This window comes from Paroedura picta, chromosome 8 (assembly GCF_049243985.1).
Source record: "Paroedura picta isolate Pp20150507F chromosome 8, Ppicta_v3.0, whole genome shotgun sequence".
NCBI lineage: Eukaryota > Metazoa > Chordata > Lepidosauria > Squamata > Gekkonidae > Paroedura > Paroedura picta.
This window is the reverse complement of record NC_135376.1, coordinates 84,901,110-84,926,430: the sequence shown is the minus strand read 5'-3', so window position 1 is coordinate 84,926,430 and position 25,321 is coordinate 84,901,110. Positions and strand designations below refer to the sequence as shown.

Genomic DNA, 25,321 nt, shown 5'->3' with positions numbered 1-25,321 from the left:
CATTTTCAAAAACGTTTCAGGTTCTAAGGGACTTTTTTTTGCAAGCCGTTGCCTTTGAGTCAATTTCTCTGGTGGATTTTTGCTTTTCTAGGTCAAGGGCAGTTTTGGGTTTTTAACAAAGTGCGGTTGTCCTCCAAAGAACGGAAGTTCTGGAATGAAAGAGGGATCTGTTTAGGTTCAGTGGGCTGGAAACATTTCAAGCCACTGTTCAAGAGGTTGGTAATTGGAGGCTCTTCCCTTATGCCGAATCAGGACCCCCGGTGAGGACAGGCCAGCTCCCTACTCTCCAGCGCAAAGGGAATACCGTGTACATGTGTAGGAGTGCTGACACAGATCTCACATAATTGCACGGTTGGGCAAACCCAGGTGCAAACGAGCTAGATCTGTGCAGGACTCTTATCCCAAGCCAAGGCTTTCATCCCAGGCCAGAAATTTCACCCCCATATGGAAATCCGTGAGCTTGCAACTCATTACATACACTGATCAGATAAGGTGAAATGTCTAATCATATGGGCATGCGCAACTATGTCCTCTTTCTCTGCTTAATGCTTATGTGTAACTTAAAGAAGATCAATAAAAGGATGTGCCTCTCAAGGCACTGGACCTCTGCTCATAGACCACAACCAAGCGTGCGTGTTTACTTTATCAGTTATCAGTTATGAAAGACACGCACATCTGTAGAAATCTGTAGTCAGGTTGCAAGATATAAGCCTGGGGAAATATATTTTATGTTGACCAAGCAGACACATCTCCCTTACCACTTCAGAGTTCCTCTAAAACAGGCCGGTGTCAGCATGCCATTAGGTGAGGCCAGTAGTGGGGCTCATGGCTTGTGGCACAGCCCACTACTGCCCATCTCTCCTTTCCTTGCATATAGGTGGTTAACAGCCACAAGGCCAGCCTAGCTGTAGGTCCCTGTCCCCTGGATCAAATGCTATTTGGAATGGAATAACTAGAACTACTTCTGCACAGCCTTTATGGCCAGCTGTTCACACGTGGGGGGAGCCTCCTTTGTGGGATAAGTTGCTTCTTTGGGTGAGATGTTGGATCACCAGACTGTGGCCTGCATCAAACTGCCTCTTCATTTAAGCTCCTCAATTAATATTCCTGCATACTGCTGAGCTGCTTCTGAGATCACTAAGCTGCTCCCGACCCAGAGGTCAGTCAAGCACTTTTGTATTCCAACAATTTGTATGAGTACTCAAGCCTCTTGTGACACAGGGGGGTAGAACAGCAGACATGCTGTCTGAAAGCTCTGACCATGAGGCTGGGAGTTCGATCCCAGCAGCCAGCTCAAGGTTGACTCAGCCTTCCATCCTTCCGAGGTCGGCAGAATAAGTACCCAGCTTGCTGGGGAGTAAACGGTAATGACTGGGGAAGGGAATGGCAAACCACCTTGTATCGAGTCTGCCAAGAAAACGCTAGAGGGCATCACCCCAAGGGTCAGACATGACTTGGTGATTGCACAGGGGATACCTTTACCTTTACACAAGGAATACATCTTCCATGATATCAATGTGGTTAGGCTACAGTAGTATTTCTCAAGATTTTTACCCTTGAGAAACCCCTACAGCTTCTAGAAACCCTAGGAGTGGTTCAATCGGGCAGAATATGGTTAGGAAGCATTGCTGTGTACACACCCATTCAGGGCACCTTTCCTTCCTACCACATCCAGGCCCATCATTGGCCATGGGGTCAAGGGGCATATATGATCATACCACCCAATAAATGTTAAACAAATTTAAAATATATATACAAATGAATTAAATCCCACCCATTCAGGAAGCCCTTCCAGGACTGCCAAGAAACTGAGAGTTTCACGTAACCATGGCTGAGAAAGCCTGGGCTACAGTTTCATCCATGGTTTGATTTCAACTCCTTGCAGGGATGAGCAAGTACACACACAGAAGCATAGTGGTGGTCCTGCTCACCCTTGAGACCTGCAGCTTGTGCCACCACATGTCTGGATCAACCCAATGTCAAGACGACCATTTTTTGCCCAACTTAAAGAAACCTCCATTGATTAATCATATTCATTGATTTTAGTTAACTCCATGTAGGTGTGCATATGAATAATAGTTTTGACAGAAACAGCACTATTCTACCAGGTGTATGGTTGAGGCCCAAACAAGTAAATGAAATCATATGAGCCTCCCTCTTTCCCTCTCCAGAATAAAATAGCACCACTGAGTATTGAATACAAGGAGAAGTCGTGGCTGTCTCAGAGTATTCAGTCTATTTATTGTTTTATTGGTTTTATTATGTTTTAAACTGAATTTAAGAAGTTGTAAACCACTCAGAGCCTGCCCACAAAGAGGGGTGGTGTATAAAGTTGATCTGTTCCACTATATATTTCTGGTAAGGCCTTGGAGGAGGAGCATGTCTCATGGCTTGTGCCACTCAGCACATAACACCCACTCAGGACACCTGTCCCACCCCTGAGAGCTTTCTCCTCCAACTGGCTTGCCTGTCTTTCCAGCAGCCAGCCAATTGCCTTCCATCCTCCACCCCAACCACTCCCTCCTCCTTCCACTTCCCTCTGAAGCTCAGAGGCTGCAGATCCTTGCCACGTGAGAACTGCCCCTGCCGGTGAGTTCCCTAACAGCTGCCTGAAGCCTTTCCAGGTCCTGGGGTGAGGGGTAAGCCATCTGCAGAGTTCTTCCGCTCCATCCCCCTTATCTAGCGCCTGTCGTATTCCCGAATGCAATAGGCTTGACCCCTAGTAATAAATAATGCAAGAACCAAGTGGTAGTCGATGTCAGAGACCTCAGCTTGAGACCCTAGAGAGCTGCTGCCAGTAGATTAGACTGACCATTGATGGACCAAAGGTCTAATTCAGTATAAGTCAACTTCATGTGTTCATGTGTATTCATCTCTTAGTAACCAAGAAGACTTTGCTCCTAAAAAGAAAAGGGGAAAAAATCAATTCAGTTCTCAAATCTGAAAATTCAGTGCAGTCCAAAATAATATTATGTATAGAAGGGGTGGCCAAACTGGCTCTCCAGAAGTCCATGGACTACCATTTTATTTATTTATTTATTTATTTATTTATTTATTTATTTATTTATTTATTTATTATATTTATATACTACCCTCCCAATGAGCCTCTGCCAGCATGTAGTCCATGGACATGTGGAAACCAACACCCCTGCCCCTCTGGAAAAAGATAATGTCACTGTAGCTGGAAGATCCACTGTGTTCTTCTTGTCCTCTCCATAGTGACAGGAAGGATGCATGTCAGGGGTGTTGGTCTCGAGATGCCCATGGACTACATGCTGGCAGAGGCTCATGGTAATTGTACGCCACGGACATCTGGAGACCTAGTTTGGCCTCCCCTGATCTATAGAGTCGATTCAGTTCATACCACATCCGTAGACTCTTATTAAGAGGATAGAATACCATTAAGACTTTCTAAGAACATCGCCAAGGACAAGGCGTTCAAACAGGCAAGCATAAATGCCCTCCTATACTTTGGAAGCGATCATTCAGACAAGTAGTTTGGCATTTTTGCGGGGGAGGAATACGAGCTGAAAAGGATGAACATACACTTTGCGCTCTAACCGGCATACTCCTACCATCAAGATCCCTCAAACGTCTTTTAATTGACTTTTGGTAATTTGCCTTGCGTCTAAAAGAAACAGGTAGGCTATGAGGGCAGCGGTGATCATATAACCCTTGAGATTCCCAAAGATTAGACAGCCCAACAAGATACTGTGCTTATTAAAATACCAATTTTCCACATTGTTACGAAGCATCTGTCGGGGTAGTGAAATGCTAACAAGGTAGAGAAGGTCTCCCAAATTATTCCGAGTAGCATTTGTGATTTTAAGGAGGAAGAGCAGCTCTGCTTGACGTGATTTATTTTTATCCCAAACTCAGAATAATTTTCTGATTATTCATCACATTTTATCCATCCCAGCTTTGCTTTTGGCTTGATTATGGAAGGGAGGCGTCCCCATCATGAAGAAGAATTTATACCCCTCAGCAGCACTGCAGCGGTTGCTCTCCTCTGTAGTTTTGCATTTAATATTCTAGGAGACGGTGTTCTGCTTAAATTTTTTCTCTCATTACTTTTAAAACAGCAGTAAGCATAATTCCTTCCCTAGAGGCTCTCTCAGCAGGTGGCTCATTAAAAATACATACCTTGATTTTTTAGTAAGCAGCACTCTACAACAGGAACATATATTCATTTTCTAAACTCTGGTTCCTAATTATAAACCCTAATAGCCTGCGTTCTTCTTGGCAGCCGTAAAATATTAATTGCAAAGCCTTGGATATTAGTAGCACAGAAAGCTACTTGAGCTCCTTGGGATCAAAAGGACAGGAGCACAGCCTTGGAAAGGGAACGGAGAAAGTAGCCGGATCCAAAAAGTGTGCGGCGCATAGAGACAGAGGCAATTTGACATAAATATAATGAGCTCCTCCTAATTTATTTATTGTTTTGAAATTCTGCAGGGAGAGCCGGGTTATTTGCAACCGTAACTCTTGCATTTGAGCTGCAGCCCCTGCAAAAAGTGAGCAACAAAAGCAATCTCCAGTGTTTGGTGGGGGGGGGGGGGGAGTACCATACTAAGCCTCTCTCAGGGATGGCAGGTCTTTGCCCTCCCCTAGCGGCAGCCGTATGCCAGCCAGTATTTCTATAACAGTAGATCTCAAACAATTTTCCAAAGAGCTGTGTGCAAAATTTGCCACGCTTTTAAGTCCACTGCTGACGACAGCCAATGTTTCCTTGAGAAAAACGTTCAGAAGATTGCAGAGTTTTAAAACTAGTTCTCTTCACCACCTACCTCCCCTGGCCCCAAAGATCTTGCTCATAAAACGCACCAAGGATATCCATCTTTTTACTGTGGGATATTGGTCGGCCACTGGAGTTGCAGTACCCTTTTATGTATTCAGCGCTCTGCTCTGCGTACTTTGCTTTCCGAGGTTGCTTTCGGTGTCTCCTTGGAACTGCTCAAAATGAAAATAATAGTCATTTGCATTTGGACGGTATAAAATTGCATGGCATGGCAGTGCTTAAAATGAAGAGGGTGTCATCACAGAGGGCCTCCACAGGACGATGGGGACAGCCCCAAAGGGGAGAGGCGTGAGCTCAGCTTGGGGAGGAGCCATGGTTCAATGGCAGAGCCTCTGCTTTGCGTGCCGAAAGTCCCAGGTTCAATTCCTGGCCTTTCCCGTTAAAGGGATCAGATGAATAGGTGATGTGAAAGACTTTGGCCTGAGATCCAGAAAGCAGCTGCTAGTCAGTGCAGACAATCCCAACACTGGCTCAAGGCAATTTAGAGCAGTAAAGCAAAGTCGTTAAAAGCCGTGCATTGAAAACAAAGCCATTAAAATATCCACTAAAACAAACTGACACCATTAAATCCAGCCGCTAAAACAAGCCCATATAGTGCTTTTAAAAAGCTGAGGCATAACAACAACATAAAATATACATCAGGCATCCTGATATAAATAAAACGAGCATCAGACCATAAAACAGCAAAGAGATAAAACTCCTTGATTTAAAGGCTGGCTTAAAAGGAATGTTTTAGTTTAGTGCCTAAAAGAGAGATAAGCCCCAGGTGGGGCTCATGGGAGAGGGCAATCCAATAGTGAGGTGCCACCACTGAAAAAGACTCTTTCTGCCTCACCTCTGAAGGTGGGAATGCAGGAGATCTTTGCTGGGGAGCTGGACAATTGAGGGAACTGTGGTCCATCCACATCCTGGCTCCAAGCCATTCAGAGTTTTAAAGGTCAGAACCAGCACTCTGAATTGTTTACCTCTTTTCTGGCAATCTGCGATCTTCAGATCTCTCATCCCACACAGCTGTTCAAAAACTGGACTCCACCATTTCTCACTCAAAGTTGGAGCAGGCTGATTCTTCTCCATACTGTTTCTTTCTCTGTATTCGACATGGTCATTTGAAAGAGAGGGTAAGTGTGTGGAATGGGGAGGAAGCTGGAAAAATCTTTCAGCAAACTTGTGCCGGACAAAATACTCAACAACTTCTAACAATTGCAATAGGAATTATGTTTTTAATTACCTTTGGCTATATAGGTAACACAGAATGATCACAGTTAATCAGTTTTGACTCTGCCCTTTTGGGCTGGGCAGCTTCCTGATGGCACAATTAGAAATGAATCCCAGGGTGAACATTTGAGGTTATTTGGTCTGGGTAGGCTGCCTGCAGGAATTAAGTGTGTCTCCATGTAGCATTTTGAAAAGAAATAGTTTTCGGTATTGGATGTATTGGGGAACATGGGCACGGGCCCTCTTTCCCCATTGCTGTGATGTTGTTCGGTGGCTACGTTCACAGGCACAATCATTCCTTAAGTTGGGGATGAGATAACTGGAAGCTGTGAAGCACATGTTACAGCAGCAGACACGGAGTTTCTGAAAGCAATTGACATAGGAAAGGTAATGCTGCCAGGTGCTGAAAAATAATCAGCAGTCCGGAAAGCAACTCTGGGATTATTTTTAGCTGCACACTGTTTATATTAAGGACAGGAATGAGCCAATGCAGAGGTAGAGCCCCAAAGTGACAGAGTGAACTGACCTTGACGTTGTGTATCTTGTGCTGTGTACCGTTTTCTCCACAGGGTAGCTTCTAACGAGAGGTGTAATCATGCCAGCCTGTGCCTGTGAAAGTAGCCACCAAACACTATCACAGCAATGGGGAAAGTGGGCACATGCCCATGTTCCCCAATACGTAAAACTTTTTTTTTCTTTTCAAAATGCTACATGGACTGTTTATGCACTGGAAGTTTCATGCTGGGCTGCAGGCTGGAGTTTTAGTCTTGGCAGGTTGCCCCACCTCTTCCTGCACCCACACGGTGGATAGGTGGAGCTGAGAGCACGCTAAAAGAACTACTCTGTGAGAACATTCCTAAGATATGAGTCACCCAGCTGGCTGCATGTGGAGGAGTCACCCAGCTGGCTGCATGTGGAGGAGTGGGGAATCAAACCCGGTTCTCCAGATTAGAGTTCACAGCTCTTAACAGTTACGCCATGCTGGCTTTCACACTGTAGTAGCTAGCGTCTTATCCTTGACTAGATGCTCCCTTTTCTGAACATCTGAAAAACACCTCTCTCTCTTTTAAATTTTCAGGTTCTTCTTCCCAACATAAACAAGGCCTCCATGCAAACGGTTCTGGATTACCTGTACACCAAGCAGCTATCCTCCAGTCAGGAGTTGGACACGCTTGAATTAATTGCACTGGCAAATAGATTTTGCCTTCCACACTTGGTTGCACTTGCAGGTAATTGTTCTGGCTCTTCACTGGCATTGCCTCAGGCTTCTGTAGCAGCTCTTCCCTCCAGCATGGTTGAAACAATGGGCTGGGATGCAAGTAAGAACTTCCCACTCCGTCAGGAATTTGGGGGTGATCTTTGATGGCTCCCTTTCCACGGTGGCTCAGATCACAATGGTAGGTCACCAAGCTTTCTTCCATCTTCGTCAGGCAAAGCTACTAGCACCCTTCCTGACCCCGGGGAACCTAGCCACAGTGATCCATGCAATGGTCACTTCTAGGCTGAATTACTTTAACTCACTCTGTGTTGGTCTACCCTGATCCTTGGCCCAGAAAATGCAACTGGTACAAAATGCAGCCGCATGAGTCCTTCCTAGGATACCATGGACGACCCGTATTTGACTTGTCCTCCAGCTCTGGCTACCGGTTGAATTCCAGATCAAGTTTAAGGTTTTGGTCTTTATCTTCAGGGCTCTATGTGGTCTGGGCCCTGCGTGTCAAAGGGACTGCCTCTCCCCGGATACCGCCAAAAGAACATTAAAATCTTTGCATACTAATATGTCGGTGGTCCCTGGCCCTAAAGAAGCATGCCTGGCCTCAACCAGGCCTAGGGCCATTTTGGCTCAGGCACTGATGGAGCTATAAAAGTTTTTCAGGGTCTGCAAAAAGTCACTATTCCACCAGACACATGGTTGAGGCCAGGGGCAAGTAAATAAAATCAAGCACCCCCTCCCCAGTTTTTACCAAAGATATTGACTGGAGAGGTAGGAAAAGAACAGGGCCCAAGAAATGAAAACAAACAGAGCGCTTGGGATATTGTTGTATGTTTTTATTGTTCTTACTGTTTTTATCAGAATGTTGCCTTGTGACTGTTGTACACCACCCCGAGCATAATTGGAGAGAGCGGTCAATAAATATAATAATAATAATAGGATTCAGTTACTGTTGTGTCATGCTTGACCATTGTGCAGCCCCCCTCCCCCAGACCAAATGAGGATTCATTGGAAAACAACGAGGCCGTGCTTCCTTTCCTCCCCTCTGTGCTGAGTTAATTTAGCCCGCTGAAGAAGCTGATGCATGCTTTGGAGACAGGAAGCAGAGAAGAGTCTATAATTCATAATGCCCATTAGGCATCCAATTGCCCTTAATTGAAAGAGCGTGACCATTAGAGTTTCCAGTGCAGATTCCTATTTTGAGAGCCTAATGGCGGATCTTAAACCATTCTGAATCAAGCCAGTTCAAGCAAGCATCCCATAAAAGAGCAGCGCTAGTGGGTTTGATTACCCTACTCTGGCTTGGTTAATTATTTTGCTGGTAATACGAAGATAGCTAATTCCAGGAAGTGCCCATTCCTCTCCCCCCCCCAATTGTTTGAAAGGAAAATGGGCTGCATACAAAATACCTTCATTTCATCCCAGGACTTCATAAAATAAACCCCCTTGAGACCAGACCATTGTAGTGGGAGTGTTTCTGGGTCTTTTCCCCCCTCCATTGGCACTGGCAATACTGCGGTGGGTGAGGGCACCATTAAAGTAGGGTTTTGAAACTGCGGTTATTTGGCTGAAAAAGTGGGCTTGTATCTCTTTTCCACCACTACAGAGCAACACGCAGTGCAGGAGTTGACCAAAACTTCAGTGAGCGGAGTTAACATAGACGGAGACGTACTGTTCTATTTGGAAATAGCCCAGGTTAGTGCCTGTTCATGATGAAGAGTGTAAGTTCCTGTCAGCAATACTGGTTGTTGTTGTCTTACTATGAAGACTTTTTAGTGGGGGTCTTTCTGAGCCTCTAGTCATCTTTGGAGTTCTGAAACAGGGTTATGTGTATGGTCCCAAAATGGCCGCCATGTAATGGCTGCTGCAAGAGTCAGTGGTGGCCACAGTGGCTGATACTCCAACAACTCACCTGGCTCCCAATTGAATTCCAGACTAGGCTTAAGGTTCTGGTAATTACCCTCAAGGCTATACACCAGGGTTAGTCAAACTGCGGCCCTCAAGATGTCCATGGACTACAATTCCCACGAGCCCCTGCCAGCGAATGCTGGCAGGGGCTCGTGTGAATTGTAGTCCATGGACATCTGGAGGGCCGCAGTTTGACTACCCCTGCTATACACGGTCTGGAATAATATCCATGGTTCCGGAGAACTGTCTTCAAGAGGCGTTGTTCATGCTGCGCGTTCAAGTTTATTTTATAAGGTCACAGGCCAAAAGATAGATAAAACTTGAAAACTTTTAGGCAATATAAAAATTCAAAATGTCCAATGAAATTAGCTAAAAGGACATGATGATAGCGGTTATGAGTTTTATATTTTTCTGGCGGGCTTGAATTACATGGGCACAGAATTTCACTATCTGGAATGAAACTTGAGGCTTTTCATCCATGAGTAATTCTTCGGACGCCGTTAATGTTTTATTGTCTCATTTCAGCAGCAGGCACATGCCCCCCAGCCACCAGTTTTCATGAAAAGGGCATCTTCTGTAGTGGACAATCCGTAGACAAGATTAGGGGGTACTTGCTTAAGAGCCCTGGCCCCATAGAGGTTAAACTGGCCTCAGCCAGGGCCCTGCGGGATCTTGGATAATTCCCCAGGGTCTGCAAAATGGAGTTGTTCCACCAGACCTATGGTTGAGGCCTGAAATAACCCCAAAATTCTGGCCCCCATACCCAAAATGTTAGTTGAGTTATTCACCTATTGATCACCAAACTAGAAAAAAGGAAGCAGCTTCTGGAATGATTTGCTTTGGCTGAATTTATTATTACACATCTGCGGGTAGGAGACATCATGCGATTTTGCCCCACGTGCAGAAGTGGTTCTTATATCCCAGTCTGGAGGTGGGGGGAAGCTTTAACCCTTGAAAGCTTACACCCTGGAAAACTTGTTGGTCTTTAAGTGCTACTGGACCCCATCTTTTTTATGTGCAGGGTTTATAGCTCAATCCCTGGATAATTCTCTTCTACATTAAACTCCAGAAATGTTCTTCTTCTGTTAGTTCTGCAGAACACTGAAATCCACTCCCTTGTTTTCCAGTTCCACAATGCTAACCAGCTAGCAGCTTGGTGCTTGCACTATATCTGCACCAACTACAACAGTGTATGTTCCAAGTTCCGCAAGGAAATCAAGACGAAATCTCCTGGTGAGGCCCCTGGGCAAACTTTTTCCCACTCATCTACCCTTTGTATTTTGCTGTATTTCTTTTCATGTTTTTTTTTATAAGTTTGCTAAATTACATAAACTTGCACGTAAACTTGGGAGCCAGGGTCTTCTAATGCTAATTGTAGTATCCAGGAGAATCCCTACTCTGCCTTCAAACCTAGTTGGGTGACCTTGGACCAAGCATAAACTCTCAGCGTAATCTTCTTCATAGGGTGGTTATGAGTGAAGGTGGAGGGAACAGTAGAAGCCATGGTGTAAGAAAGGTGGAGTATTTACTTTTCCATTCAACGTCCTTTTAAAATGATTTGGTGCCTTGGCCAAGGAGCCGAGTTACCATCTGGGCAGTCCTCCAAAGTAGCTGAAGACAGGTAAATTGTAGCTTGACTCACCAGTTCCCTCCCTCTTCTTGTTCCTCTCCTTCCTTTATTCTGTGTCAAGAACTGGAGTAAGTAAGCAGATAAGAGAGAGACAGATGACAAGACCAAAGGAATCCTGCAGGCAGGCAGAGTAAGAGCTCCTGGTGCATTGTGGGATTTAAAAATTATGTTGGGTGTTTATTATGCGGGCAGAAGGGCAGATAAGTGAAGTCTTCAAGGGCACAGAGCACCACGGTATCAGTAGCTTCAGGTTGCTTTGCCCAAAGCTCTGTTCCGGTTTGTTTTTACAGTCTTCATCCCGTGTGGCACGCTGGCTGTCTCCAAACATTTCGGGCAGCGTTCTGTTTTATGCGGTTTGCTGCACCGAATAATCCTGTTTTCTTGCATCTCTTGTAAAATAATCCTGGCTAGATTAATAATACTAGCTGAGTTGATCCAACTTTTGGGTTCAGAATAGACTGCAGGAAATGAGTCAGAGAGAGCGTAGGCTTGAGGAAAGAGAGACACATGTGAACTCGAGAAGCATCACTGTATGTTTACAGTTAGGCTGCAGTCTGAAAGTCTGGGCTGCATTAATTTGTTTTGCAAACAATGAACGAGGAGAAGAAAACTCAACCCATAATCTTCCAATTTTGTCACAAGGGTCAAGTGACAACAAATAAAATATTTGTTATATAGAGCGTGCACATATCAAATTAGAAGCACGAGGGGTCTGGGTATCAGACTGTACCATTTCCAAGTATTCCCGGTGGAGGAACATGTTCCTATGCACCAGGCTCCCTCAGTGCTTACAAACATGTTCCTATGCACCAGGCTCCCTCAGTGGTTACAAACATGTTCCTATGCACCAGGCTCCCTCAGTGGTTACAAACTCATTAAATATACGGAACACACAGAGAGTTTGCTGTATTTTTCACAAGGAGATGCTGTGTGGTCTGGCAAAGCATTTCTTGTCTAAGGCCATGGGATCCTCCTCATTTATTTATTTATTTAGATTTTTATACCGCCCTTCCCTACGGCTCTGATGGGTACACTCACCCAGCTGCCATCTGGTATGGGATTTCCAATAGCTCTGAATGTATGGTAACATCCCCAGTAAGTTGCGTCAAATCAACTGGATCTGCTGGTTGATGTAGATTAGATTTGGAATGAGTGCTGTTGGTTTGCCAATGCCACCCATAAAATGGTCAACAGCGACCAGTTTGTTTATGAGCACAATTCGGAATGCTAGCTCTTACCTGTGAAGCCCTAGTGGTTTAGGATTAGGATGGCCAAAGGATCACCTACTTCTCTGTGAACCTGCCCACCCCTTTTGAAGTCCTGCCTGTATGCATGGTTAGTTGAAATATTTCTCCAGTATGACACCCAGACGTTGGAATGCCGTTGCATGTGCACTCATCTGCTGTGTATTCCTTGAAGTATCATCTGTTCATAGGGCTCTGTTTCTGTTTTGTTATAACAGATGGTGGCGTATTGAAGCTTATTTTTTTTCATTGGGGTTTCATATGACCTCGAAGGCCTAGATTTGAAGGAAGTGTAAAGGACAAATATTTAAGTAAACAAATAGGGCTATTCCATGTTATTACTATATTTCTGTTCTTGAGTGTAGATTGTATTATCACTGTAGATTTGGAATTTCCTCTCTGAATTTCCGCTCTAGGCATTTCAGTATCACAACAAACAAACAAAAAAAAGCCTATCGGTATCTTCTTAGCTGAGAATACAAAAATCCAAGGCTACAGAGGATAAGACTATCGCAGATTAATGAATCCATGTGTAATATCTCAGATCTAGGACTATGAGAACTTGAAAGCTGGCGAAGGAAAGCTGAAGTTCTCCGGAAATACTGCTTACGATTTTTAGATTCTGCACACCTAGTGAAATTGGCTGACACCTGGAAAGAAAACAGTTTTAGATTTTGCTACTTAACTATCTACATCAGGGATTCCCAAGCAGTGTTCCATGGACCCCCGGGGGTCTTTGAGAACTCCAGGGGTGGTCCACGGACTTCCGCTCCTGCCCTAGCTCCCAAGCATGAATGAGTTCTCTTACGGTTTCTGTACCTGCAGGGGGCGGAGCCTCCATGCCTATTCCCGCTTTAAACCGCCTCCTGTCCCTCAACCCTCAGTCTTCCTAGAGCCTTCCTGTTAATGCGGGTGGTGATGTCACTTCCAGTGACGTGCCTCTTCCAGAGTGTGGCAGGGAGGCGGGGCCAGGTGACATTGCTTCAGAGGTTCCTTGAAGCCTGAAAAATTATTTCAGGGGCTCCTCCATGGTCAAAAGGTTGGAAACGGCTGATCTAGATGCTGAGAAAGTAGAGTGAAGGCTTCCATGCATTTGCAAGATTTTGTCTTTAAGATTTGTTTAGAAGTCAATCATTTGTATGTCCTTTCTTCCCCCAATGCAGATAATCAGGAATATTTTGAGAGACACCGCTGGCCTCCTGTGTGGTATCTTAAAGAAGAAGACCATTACCAGCGGGTCAGAAGGGAAAGGGAAAAGGAAGACATTGCTTTGAATAAGCATCATTCAAAACGCAAGTGGTGCTTCTGGAATTCCTCCACAGTTGTTGCCTGAGAAGGAGCTCAAACCGTCAAGCATGTGACTCAAGGAAACCCCATTACTCTAAAAAGCAATGTCCTATCAGAAAAGAGACCAGCATGGACTGTTCTTGTGCCAGGTGCCATTGAAATGAATGGAAGTTGCCCAAGAACAGCTGCTTATGCCACTCCCATTCATATCACTGGAGCTTCTCCGGGGGAAGATCCTGCACGATCCATTGGTTGAGGCACTGGTTCTTATTCCACCTGTGTGCATTTATCACCTGTAAAGTCAGAAAGCACAAACTCACTGGGAGTGAGTATGAAAACAGCTCCTTAAAATTTCAACTTTTACTACATTTGTTTAGTTAATAAGCTAAAATAACGTTTAAACCAGTATCGCATTTCTTTCTCTCTTTTTTTAAAAAGAAATGCAAAAACAAATCCAGCATTAATCCCCCGAGTGGAGAAGTATTTTTTATACTATTTTGTGTGTGTATGTGTATAGGTAAAGGTCTTTAAACCAAAATTTCTGAATTCTTTACTTTTTACAGACCATGTAAAAATCAGTCTTTAATTTAGATCCTTTAGGTCAGAGGTAGTCAAACTGCGGCCCTCCAGATGTCCATGGACTACAATTCCCATGAGCCCCTGCCAGCCCCTGTAGTCCATGGACATCTGGAGGGCTGCAATTTGACTCCCCCTGCTTTAGGTGGCGTGTTCTGCTCCCCCACTCCCTTCTGCAAACACAGTGAAATATGAATAATCTCTCAGATGAGCCTCTCTGGTGGAAATTGCCAGCCTAGCAACAAACTGATCTTGCTAGGCAACTTCTGCCCCCCCTCCCTTTTCAAGAGCTTTTTATTCATAACAAATAAAGCCCTCTTCCTTTCCTCCCCCCACCCCCCTCTTTGGAAGTAATGGGATGTAATTTCCAATAACTGCAAAGATATAGCAAGTCAAACGTTTTAATTCATCCGAAGAATAATTTATCTCCCCAGCAGCATTGCTGGATCGTATATTTTCCAGGGTTTGCCATGTAAGGGCAGAATTGTAACAGCCACGAGAAATTTGATACCTGTTTTTTATGTATTTCTGGTCTATTTTCAAGAAGATCGTTTTTAAAGAAATTATTAGAAGAGCTTATTAAATTAACATCTCTCTACCCACTGTAAATTTCCTAAGGGTTTGAATTCTAAGAAGTAGCGGTTTTTCAGCTATTTGGATTATTTCTGTTACATTCTCTATGCCTGTTTGTGTTTTTTTTAACAAAATGTTTTTTTTAATAGACTTGTTAGTAAACCTTTTGATTCGTTGTGAGTATCCACATGTTTCAAGGGCCACTGAGAATAATCCGATCCCTTCCGTTTCCAGCATTTCACTAACAAAAGGCAAATGTCCCTATGGCACGCTGCTGGCAGGGGCTCATGGGAATTGTAGTCCATGGACATTGGGAGAGCCACAGTTTGGCCCCCCTGCCCTATTGCACCGTAAGAACATTTCGTGAAAGAAGCGAAAGCAGCCATGGGTAAACACTCGTGTGAGGATCCCATGTGCATCCGAGCATGTATAAACACACATCCCAAAGGGACCGAGTCATTTGCTTGCAAGTGGGCCAAGACAGTTTTATGTATGCAGGGGGCACATAGGGATCCCTAGCCCAGGAAAATGCTTCACCCGTGGCGGCTGTCACTTTTGGCTGTCAGGAGTTATTTGAGTCAATAAAATCTTGTTACAGAACATGGCTGCTTGAAGCACCACCAGGCACACAAAACACCTCCTTGAGTGACCACATTCGTTTTCATTTCCATCTGGCCTTTGCTTTCCAGTCCAAATTTACCAGTATTGGTGAGTCTTCAGATATTCTGAACAGGGCGTCTCAGCAGCAGCAACCAACAAAAAGACTTTGCCTGAATGCTTGCTTGGCAGCAAGCAGGTATAAACAAACCTTCCCCCCCCCCAACCGCCTAGTACTTTACAGCCTCCTGCACTCAGCTATTGGTCCTCTGGATGTTGTATTCGGTATTGAAATTATTTCTGAGTAAGAGAGATCTGTGGCGGAGCAGGTTGGGCTTTAGAGTTCTGAATTCACGCAGTCCCAACATGAAACGGAATAGTTTGTTTCCATGAGCTTGGGCTAGTCGTGCTCTCCGCTGCACCTGCGTCAAGGATAAACGGAGAGAACTCCCTTTTCCTTCTGCAAGATCCTTGGAAGGAACAATGGGATGCAAATATAATGAATCAGAGAGTTTTTACCCATAAAGCAGAGAGATGGGCAGATTCCAGTTCACAGCCTACGGAGTCTTATTCTATTAGGTACCTAGAACAGTCTTTCTCAACTTTTTTACAGTTTAGAAGCCCCTGAAACATGCTTCAGGTGTGATCATGCAGAAAATGGTTTGAAAGCATAACTGTGTTCACACCCACCCAGGGTTCCTCTCCTTACCATCCCCTGTAGGCCCAACCTTGGCCAATGGGGGGGAGGGAGGAGGACAGGTTGACACGACCATATATGATCATATCACCTAATAAATGTTTAACAAACCCCGGTTAGGAAAGCCTGACCTAGAGCAAAGACTCAGATTTTGTAGTGATGGGTGAGAGTGTTTCTAGGTTAGCAGTCCCTAACACAATGCCCATAGCCACCTTCCTGATTGCTTCCTGGCACATGCCAGGGGTTGTAGAAAGTAGGTATGGCTTTTGCCAGCAAGGCTTCTCAGTTGCCATCGGAGATTTGATCAGCTATGTAGATTTTTTTTATGTTAATTTGGTAGCAGCTGTCGTCATAGCACAAGAATCTCTTCACTGAGTGAGTGAAGATAGGGCAGCCATTACTGGCTCTCTCTCCTGAAGCAGCCATTTTGTGCCAGAATCCAAAAAGGTTGGAAACCTCTGGTCTGTACGTGCTAATTTATCCGTGCCCCTGAAAGCTTTCTTATAAGTGGATCTCCTCTGAGCTCCCAATGCTATATCAACATGTTATGATTTTTCCTGGTTTCCATCACCTTTGGGGATGGGGGATCCAGTATTGTGATGACTTCACATTATGCAGGGTCACAGCTATTATAGGGCAGGAGCAAATGGATAATTATCACGAGACAGTTGCTGGAGTAATGTCTGGTCCAGCCTGCAGCTTTGCTACAGAAAATGGCTGCTCAGCAGAACATAATATCCTTGTCCATCCGTGCTGTATACAATTCTGTCAGATAAGTCGACCACAGCAGTGTCCATTGTATTAATTCTGATGGTTCCCTTTCCAGCAGCCACATCAGCAGAGGTATGAGTGAAAAAAAACATCTCTTTTGTATTATTTTAGACAGCAGTGATTTCAGATACCATAGCTGAGGCCGGGGGACGGCTGTACAGTGAAAGCCATCCAGCTTCTCCAAAATAATTCCGGTCCCAGGTGGCAGATCTCATCCTGCCATTCCTGCCGCTGCAGAAAGGCCTACATAAATTGAAATCCAGAGATCAGCTCTTATCGCTTACAACATACATTGTCCTATGATAAAGAAGGGCTATGACTTCAAACACGTGTAAGTTAATTCCTGGCCAATAGAACCAAGCAGAGAAGACAGAAAAAGGGGGGAAATGGCTATCATGTCCTGGAATTAATATCTGCTGAATCTCCCAACTATGCATGAAGGCAACAGACCTGTTTATTGAAATTTATGGCCTGCTCTGATCACGTTTTAATGAGAGAGGTGTGAGCCCAAGGCCCAGGGGAACCCTTTGCCAAGGCTTTCTGATCCCAGCCATAACAGTACCTATCAAGAGAGGCTACAGGGAGGTGCGTTACCCTCACCCACTTTGGCCCGCTTTTGATCTGAAAACTAGACTCCACCTCCCACTTCAGTCAAAACTTGAGCAAGGCCTGGTTTAAAACAAACAGGCCTGGCTGCACTTGAATTGAGTTTGGGCCTCGGTCACCAATGTTTGTAGGTCTTGTTTTTATGAAGTATTATTATTATTATTATTACTAGGTTTTATAAAACCAAAGCTACTGTATGATTGTAATCTTGCCAAACTTACATGGGTAACACATTAAATGAACCAGGGGTATATGCAATAATAACCGGCTGTATTAGTTATCAGCTACTATAACCAAGTGGCTGGCTCATTTGGTTAATTCTGCCTATGGCCTTTAATCGTGGTGGGGTTTTGTTGTTGCCGTTTTTTTATTTTGCAAATAATTAAAATTGTTTAGCTATAAAAGTCTCTTAATTGTTTCCTGTTTCTCATTTGTCGTCTCCAGTCTTTGATATTTTAAGAAAACTGGGGATACTTTTCTGTGGAATTAAGTGGCCATGAAATAATGGATATGAATGTTTTACTTGATTTTGTTCGGGGGGGTTATGGTGTGTGGTTGAGGTGGTAGGACACCAGCAACCCAGTGCTGAGAATCTGAATAGTTGAGGACGTAAGAATAATGGCTCGTCCAGTCCTATGCTCTATGTCAGTAGTCCCCAACCTCCGGTCCGGGGACCGGTACCGGTCCATGGATCAGTCAGTACCGGGCCGCGGCTTCTCCTCGTCTTCCTTCCCAGTTGCTGCCTCAGGGGCTGCCCTGCCACTCTGCCGCCGGATCACCTTTGGTGCTTTCCAGCGGCCGCCATGGCTGGGGCTCCCCCTCGACGTGGCACTGCACAGCTACTCCTGGCAGCGCCCCCCAGTGGGCGGCGGGAAGTCAGGGGTGCCGGCGGGAAAGTAAGTTGAGCAGGGGCTCAGGTAGCGGCGGCAACCTCCCTCGGCAAAAGACTAACCCCCGGACCTCAGTAAAATTGTCAAGTGTTGACTGGTCCCCGGTGATAAAACGGTTGGGGACCACTGCTAAACACCAAGAGTACAGAGCATTACTGCCACAGGTAACATGTCCCCTTTGTATGTTTTGACTAATAGCCACTAATGGGCCCCTGCTCAATATGTCTATCCATTCCCCTCTTCAAAGCTTGTCTAGGCCACTTATTGTGAATTCCACATGTTAATTACTCTTTGGGTGAAGAAGTACTTCCTTTTATCTGTTCTAAGCAGTTAATTTCATTGCGATCCCAGAAGTTCTTGTATTGTGAGGAAAGGGAGTACTTCTTTCTCTACCTTCCCATGCATAATTTTGTAAACTTCTTATGTCACCCCTCAATCGTTTCTCCAAGTTGAAGAGCCCTTACCACTTTAACCTCTATTCATAGGGAATGTGCTCCATCCCCTTCATTTTAGTTTAAGGTGACTAGATTTTAACATTGGTAAAGCGGGACACCATTGACCGGGGGGGGGGGGTCTTTATTTTCAGATAAAGGAGAAAAAATGATGAGTCTGTGAGACTTCATAGAATTAAACAAGAATTCACTTGAAGACAAACACTCCCACTGGAAGAATCAGCATGATTGTCCTAGGGCATTTCCGCACCTCGGTAAAAATAGCATTACACCAGGTGAACGGTGCAGTGCTAAATATTATCATGCCTCCCAGCCCCTTCTCACCTTTTTGCTGTCTCTTTTGGAGGATGTAGCCGGCTGGTTACTGCCCAGATGCTGGATGTTGGCGACGTCGTATGGAGGGGCCGGAATATAACGACTACGTAAGGTAAGCATTTCACTATATTTAACTAGTGTCCTTTCTGCAGCCATTTCACATTGTGTCAAGGAGTGCAGACCTGAACCCCCTTTGTCCCTAGACTAGTGTGCACAAGAAAAAACAATCCTTCTAAAATATAGACAGAATTATTATAATTTCAAATGCTCAAAACTTCAATGAGGAGAGGAAAAGATGGATTAAACTGCTGCTGGAGAAGAACAAGATCATCAAGATCTGTCTTTGCTCTTAGGGATGTGAACCCATCTACTGCCAGGTCACTGGCATGCTCTCTCTTGGCAACGCGACATGCAATTAATAAACTTTTATGATTCCCCCATGTGATAAGATATAATGGTTTAAGGCTTAAAATCAAAGAATGTTATAAAAAGAATTATAGTGTTTCAGATAATTTTATTTCTAGGCAACATACAACTTTAAAATCCTGCAACAAAGAAAACAAGGGAAACTAGCTTAACTATCCAACATATCTGAAAATATCTGCATTAGATGGCACACTCTTGTGGTCCCAGAGTCAAAGGCTGCAGCTCAAGCATTCTCTGCATTGCTGTCCTTTGCATTCTCAGCATACCACCATTGGATCCTTTAGCCCATTGGAATGCAAGCTGGGTTTCTTCTCAAGGTTCTTAGCCCGATTATAGTTCTTTGGCCAACCAGCATCAGGTAATTGCAACTATCCAATCAGTTTGTTTTCTTGCTAGAACCCTCTAGAAAATGCCCTTATCACTCCTGATTCTCCCCCTCCCATTATTTTATTAATGTTTCCATTTTGTATACTGCTGGCTCTTCCAATGGACTTGCGGCAGTTCACAGGAATAAAACATTAAAATACAATAAAAACCCTGTAAAAAAACCCAGTTGCTACAAAAGCAGCAAGTGGCCAGATATTCTTCTAATTAACCAATCCTATCCCACCTTGACTTGACTTTTGGGTGTGCCACAGTTCTGGGGTGCTGGCCAACCTGACTCCCGGGTTGTCATTATGAGCCAATTGTCCTTTACTTTGGCCTTGAAGAAAAGGACCATGAAAACAGAGAGATCCAAGTAGTACACTTTCTACACACCTTAACTCTTGGGAGGAATCAGCCTTAGTGGTTGAAACAAGCAAAATCAGACCCATTGGATCTTTTACCAACCATGTTTCCCAGTGTGGTGCTCATGAGCCATAGCATTACCACTAATGTGTTTTGCGGCACCTACTTCTTCCCCAAAGCAAAAGAGCATGATAGGATGCGAACAAGTTAATCAAGAATCACCTGGTTTTCATTATAAGAAAGCTACAAGCAGCATCTCTGCTCATGGGAAGGTGGTATAGTATAGCCTGATCTCATGGGGTTTTGAAACCTAAGCAGGGCTGGTTCCTGGAAGGGAGACCATTAAAGAAGACTCGATAGGGGAAGGCAGTGACAAACCACTTCTGCTTCTACTTGCCTTGAAAACCCTCGGCCAGAATAGCCATGAGGCAATTGTGACTTGATGGTACTTAATATTCATACCTTTTGTCTTCCTGTCCCTGTTCACACGTTGAACTGAACATCCAGTTTGACAGTGTTCTACAGCAGTGGTCCCCAACCCCTGGTCCGGGGACCAGGACCGGTCCATGGATCTGTCGGTACCGGGCCGCAGCTCCTCCTCATCCTCCTCCCCAGCTGCTGCCTCAGGGGCTGCCCTGCCACTCTGCTGCTGGCTCACCTTTGGTGCTCTCCGGCAGCCGCCATGGCTGGGGCTCCCCCTCAGCGTGACAATGCGCAGCGGACGGTGGGAAATCATGGGCGCCGGCGGAAAAGCAACTGGAGCAGGGGCTCAGGCGGTGGTGGTGACCCTCAGCAAAAGACTACCCCCCCCGGTCCTCAGTAAAATTGTCAAGCGTTGACCAGTCCCCGGTTATAAAAAGGTTGGGGACCACTGTTCTACAGAACATGAAGAAGAGTTTGTTTTTATACCCTGTTTTTCGCTGCCCAAAGGAGTCTCAAAGCAGCTAACAATCTCCTTCCCTTCCTCTCCCCACAGCAGAAACTCTGTAAGGTAGGTGAGGCTGAGAGCGCTCTGACAGGACTGCTCAGTCAGAACAGCACTTTCAGGGTTGTGATGTGCCCAAGGTCACCCCCGCTGGCTGCATGTGACTGAGCGGGGAATCAAACCCGGCTCAGCAGATTAGAAGCCACTGCTCTTTTAACCACTACACCAGGGGTAGTCAACCTGTGGTCCTCCAGATGTCCATGGACTACAATTCCCATGAGCCCCTGCCAGCATTTGCTGGCAGGGGCTCATGGGAATTGTAGTCCATGGACATCTGGAGGACCACAGGTTGACTACCCCTGCACTACACCACACTGGACTGCTTAGGATTGTGCGCTTCGGCGATCACTGAAACCCAAAGTTTCACTGAAGTTTCGGCAATCACTGAAGCCGCTGGCCGCTTCGGGCTTCAGTGATCGCCAAAGCACACCGGAGTGCACTAACCCTACTTGTGATAGTTTGGTTGGCCCTAACAAAAAGGCATCATAATTATTCTTTCTGGTTACCTGTTTGACAGCCTCCCGATTATCTGTAGGACTCTTGAAGGTCTTGAGAAGCTAAATACAATAGCCTCGATCCGGATATTTTAGCTTCAAGAGAGAGTTTGAGCTTGACTTGGTCCACAAGCCATTGACTTGTCTTTTGGGTGTTCCACAGTATTTGTTAATCCTACTCATGGACCCACGTTAGAAATGAAGTTTTCAAACAGGGTTTTGCCTTACTGTACTGAATGTCACCCGTGAGACTTTTCTCTTGCAGTTAGTCTACTTTTATATGGTGTGTGTGTGTTACACAAATGGCCAATTACTCTTCAGCCCAATTTCATTGCATAAGCAAATCTTTTGCCTCTCTTTTTTCCCCTCTCAAGTGGAATTCTGAATTTCCTCTGGGGATTTTCTTTTCAAAGCTGTAATGGCTAATGAGGATTATACAGAAAGACACTTATTAGTCTTGTACTTCTCCGGGCCCTGGCAGCTCCTTAGAGCAGGAAGGAAAATCTTAGCATATTGATGTGCTGATTTGGGAGGGAATGTAGGCATTACTTATCAAGGAGAGAGCCCTAACTGCAAAATCCCAAGGATTGCCTGCCCCACAGGTGTGTGTGCACCTGAATGAATTAGCTAGTGACTCCTCCTCACCTAGAAGTAATGTCATATGACCACAATTAAAGTAACCCACACTTGCAGTCCCAAGTAACAACCAGGGAAACCCATGTAAATGTCCCAGTTCCAATCAGTATCACACTGTCTGGAAAAAGGCTGAGAATTCAGTACTTTGAGAATCTCAGTTCAATTTTGTTCTTCCCAAGCCAGTTTCTCATCGGTGTGGATGCAAAGGTTGACTTGGCAGTGCAGTGAAATATCAAGCATTGTGCTCAGTAGAACTTAAAGGAGCCATGCAGGGCCAGGTCTGGCACAGAAAATAAAACATGTTTGCATCATACAGGGCCATACCGGTTTTTTTGTGATTAAACCTCTGCCCTGGATTGGCTAAGCATTCCATGACATCACAAAAATGGAAGGGGTGGGACCAGCATTATTGCTGCTGGTGGAACAACCTGTCTCCTGTAGAGTGGCTGAGATGAATGAAAGTTGAACAGACCTAGAAAAGGAAGGGGCAGGAGACTAAGAAGGGGGCAGGACCAAAGGAAGTAGAGAGAGTCTTGGAGAAGTGGTCTAGAACAGTGGTTCTCAACCTTCCTAATGCCGTGACCCTTTAATACAGTTCCTCATGTTGTGGTGACCCCCAACCATAAAATTATGCAAGTGTTATTTCACAGCAATTAAACCGAAACTGACCAAAAGCGTGAAGATCCATTGTTCATGATTGTATATAAATTGGGTTTTTTTTGCTCAGGGTTTCTCAGTTCAGTTCTGCTTCTTGTCCCACCATGCCGATCTCGCGGCAACACTGGTGCCCCCCCCCCCCCCGGCTAAGCTGCTCACCCTGCCATGACCCCTGTGAGAAGGTTGTTCAACCCCCAAACGGGTCCCGCCCCCCAGGTTGAGAACCACTGGTCTAGAACTGGGCTAGAACTAGTGAGAACAGAAAGGCAGAGGTGTGTAGCCAAATGGGTTTGAAATCAGAAGCCATAACGTCAGCTAGCTTATTTTTAGTGCAAAATATGGTTTCTTCTTCAATGGCCCAAATTATAAACAAGCCATCTCTTACAACACAACTTGATCGAAACCAGTGGTTCTCAACCTCTTTACTATTGTCATTTAGATGTACCCTTATTCCTCCACATTACTAGAGGAAATTTAAAACTTGCTTTATGGGCAGTCTACTTTAATGAAAACTCTGGGCTATGGCTGTACAAACAACAGTTCAAATTTTCCTGCTACCCCAAAAGAGCCTCTGTCAAGAGGAGCAACTGCTTCGAAGCCCTGTACTTAAACCCTAGGCCACTGGTAGAATCCCAACACACTAGCTTTATGCACTAAACCTTCTCATCGCCACTCCAAATGAGGGGGACTGGGGCCTGCATCCCACCACTTTAAGGATGTGTCCAACAAGTAGGAGTTGGTTTAAGGATTCGCAGGGCCTGTAGCACCAGAGCCAGTTAAAGAATTTGTGGGGCCATAGCAGCATACAATTGTGGTGGGAGCAACCACACTGGGGGCAGAACCCCCCCCAGTGGAAAGGGGTGTCACTCTGAGTGTCCTTAGAAGAAGGGCAGGGACGAGGAAAGAGGCTATGAACCTGACCCATGGGGGGGGGGAGGCGTTGTGCATGGCACCTGCAAGTGCAGGGCCAGTAGCACGTGCTACATGGATAAACCGGCCCTATTAACAAGATGAATCCCTGTATCTCTAAGACAGACATGAATTGTATTACAATCATATCACGTACAGCCTGAGTTTTATTTACTTAATATTTACAGACCGCTCTTCCCCCCCCCCAAATGGGGGACCCAAAGCAGCTGACCTAATTATTCAGCTGACCTTGCCACAACTGTCCCATGAGTCAGGTTAGGCTGAGCGACTGGCTCAAGATCAGCCAAGGAAGCTGCCACGGCAGAGCGAGGATTCACATCTGTGTTTTCCAGAGTCCTTGGCCGACTCTATCACCACCACCAAGCCATTAACGTTTGGGGAAGCTATCAGAATCCTGCAACAAATCTCTACTACAAATTAAATATTCACGTTGGATATCAGACTTAAATAGGTTTTGCCAACATCCCTTATGAAAATATTTACGGTGTTTATGGTCTAAGACTAATGTAAGTGTTTAGCGCAGTAATATAAACTACCATGTTTTACATGGAAATGGAGAATGATTTCCTTCCGTAGTGAGCCCCAATCATAGCTTAGATACCACAGTGACATCTTGTGGCCAAGAAACCCTAAAATATTTAACTTTGGTTAGCTTTAACAGACAAAACCAGCTTGGTGTGATAATTCAGAATCTCCCCTATTTGTATACTACATTTTACATTATCTCATTCTGCTAACTGGTATGTTATTGCATTCTGTACCTTAAAACCCATGTACCACAGGCAGTCATTCATACTATAAGAGCTCTGCTGAATCAGACCAATGGTCCATCTAGTCCAGCATCCTGTCACACAGTGGCCAACCAGTTCCTCTGAAGGATCAAGAGGGAACAGAAGCTGAGGCCTTCCTTATGTTGCCTCCTGGATCTGGGATTCAGGTTTAGTGCCTCTGAATGTGGAGGTTTCCCCCCCAGTCACTACAGCTAGTCAGTACTGATAGGCTTTTCCTCCATGAATCCCTCTGATCTTCTTTTAAAGCTGTTTATTCCTGTGGTCATCACTACATCCTCTGGCAGCAAACGCCAAAATTGTAATTGTTCTCTGTGTAAATAAAGTTTGAGCGCACTGTCACGTCTTAAGTCCACCAAAGTTTAATTCTAGACATAGGCTTTTGTGGTGTGCATTCTTCCAAGAGCTTGTATTTGGAATTGAACTTTCTTGGTCTTAAAGGTGCCACTGGACTCAGACTTTGTATTCTCTCCAACTCCTCAGCACCCTTTTTGAGATAATGACCAGAACTTTAAACCATATTCCAAATGAGGCCACATCATAGATCTATAAAGGTAAAGGTATCCCCTGTGCAAGCACCAAGTCATGTCTGACCCTTGGGGTGATGCCCTCTAGGATTTTCTTGGCAGACTCAATATGGGGTGGTTTGCCAGTGCCTTCCCCAGTCATTACTATTTATCCCCCAGCAAGCTGGGTACTCATTTTACCGACCTCAGAAGGATGGAAGGCTGAGTCAACCTAGAGCCAGCTGCTGGGATTGAACTCCCAGCCTCATGGTCAGAGCTTGACAGCATGTCGCTGTCGTACCACCCTGCGCCACAAGAGGTCCCATAGATTTATACAAGGGCATTAAAATATCAGCTGTTTTTTTTTTTTTTTTTTTACAATCCAGTTTGCCTGTTTC

The 25,321-nt window shown here is 45.0% G+C and overlaps 1 protein-coding gene across 5 annotated transcripts in view; it reads left to right on the top strand.

Annotated features, from left to right (window-relative positions):
- Positions 1-17,522, top strand: part of RHOBTB1 (Rho related BTB domain containing 1) — an 80,880-nt gene extending 63,358 nt beyond the window's left edge. For all 5 annotated transcript variants that reach the window (XM_077350713.1, XM_077350710.1, XM_077350712.1 and 2 more), the window contains 4 exons: positions 7,092-7,242; positions 8,833-8,921; positions 10,262-10,367; positions 13,172-17,522. In XM_077350713.1, the coding sequence (XP_077206828.1) occupies positions 7,092-7,242; positions 8,833-8,921; positions 10,262-10,367; positions 13,172-13,341 (516 nt within the window). In that variant the 3' untranslated portion in view covers positions 13,342-17,522. The remainder of the gene's footprint in view (positions 1-7,091; positions 7,243-8,832; positions 8,922-10,261; positions 10,368-13,171) is intronic.
- The last annotated feature ends 7,799 nt before the right edge of the window (positions 17,523-25,321 follow it).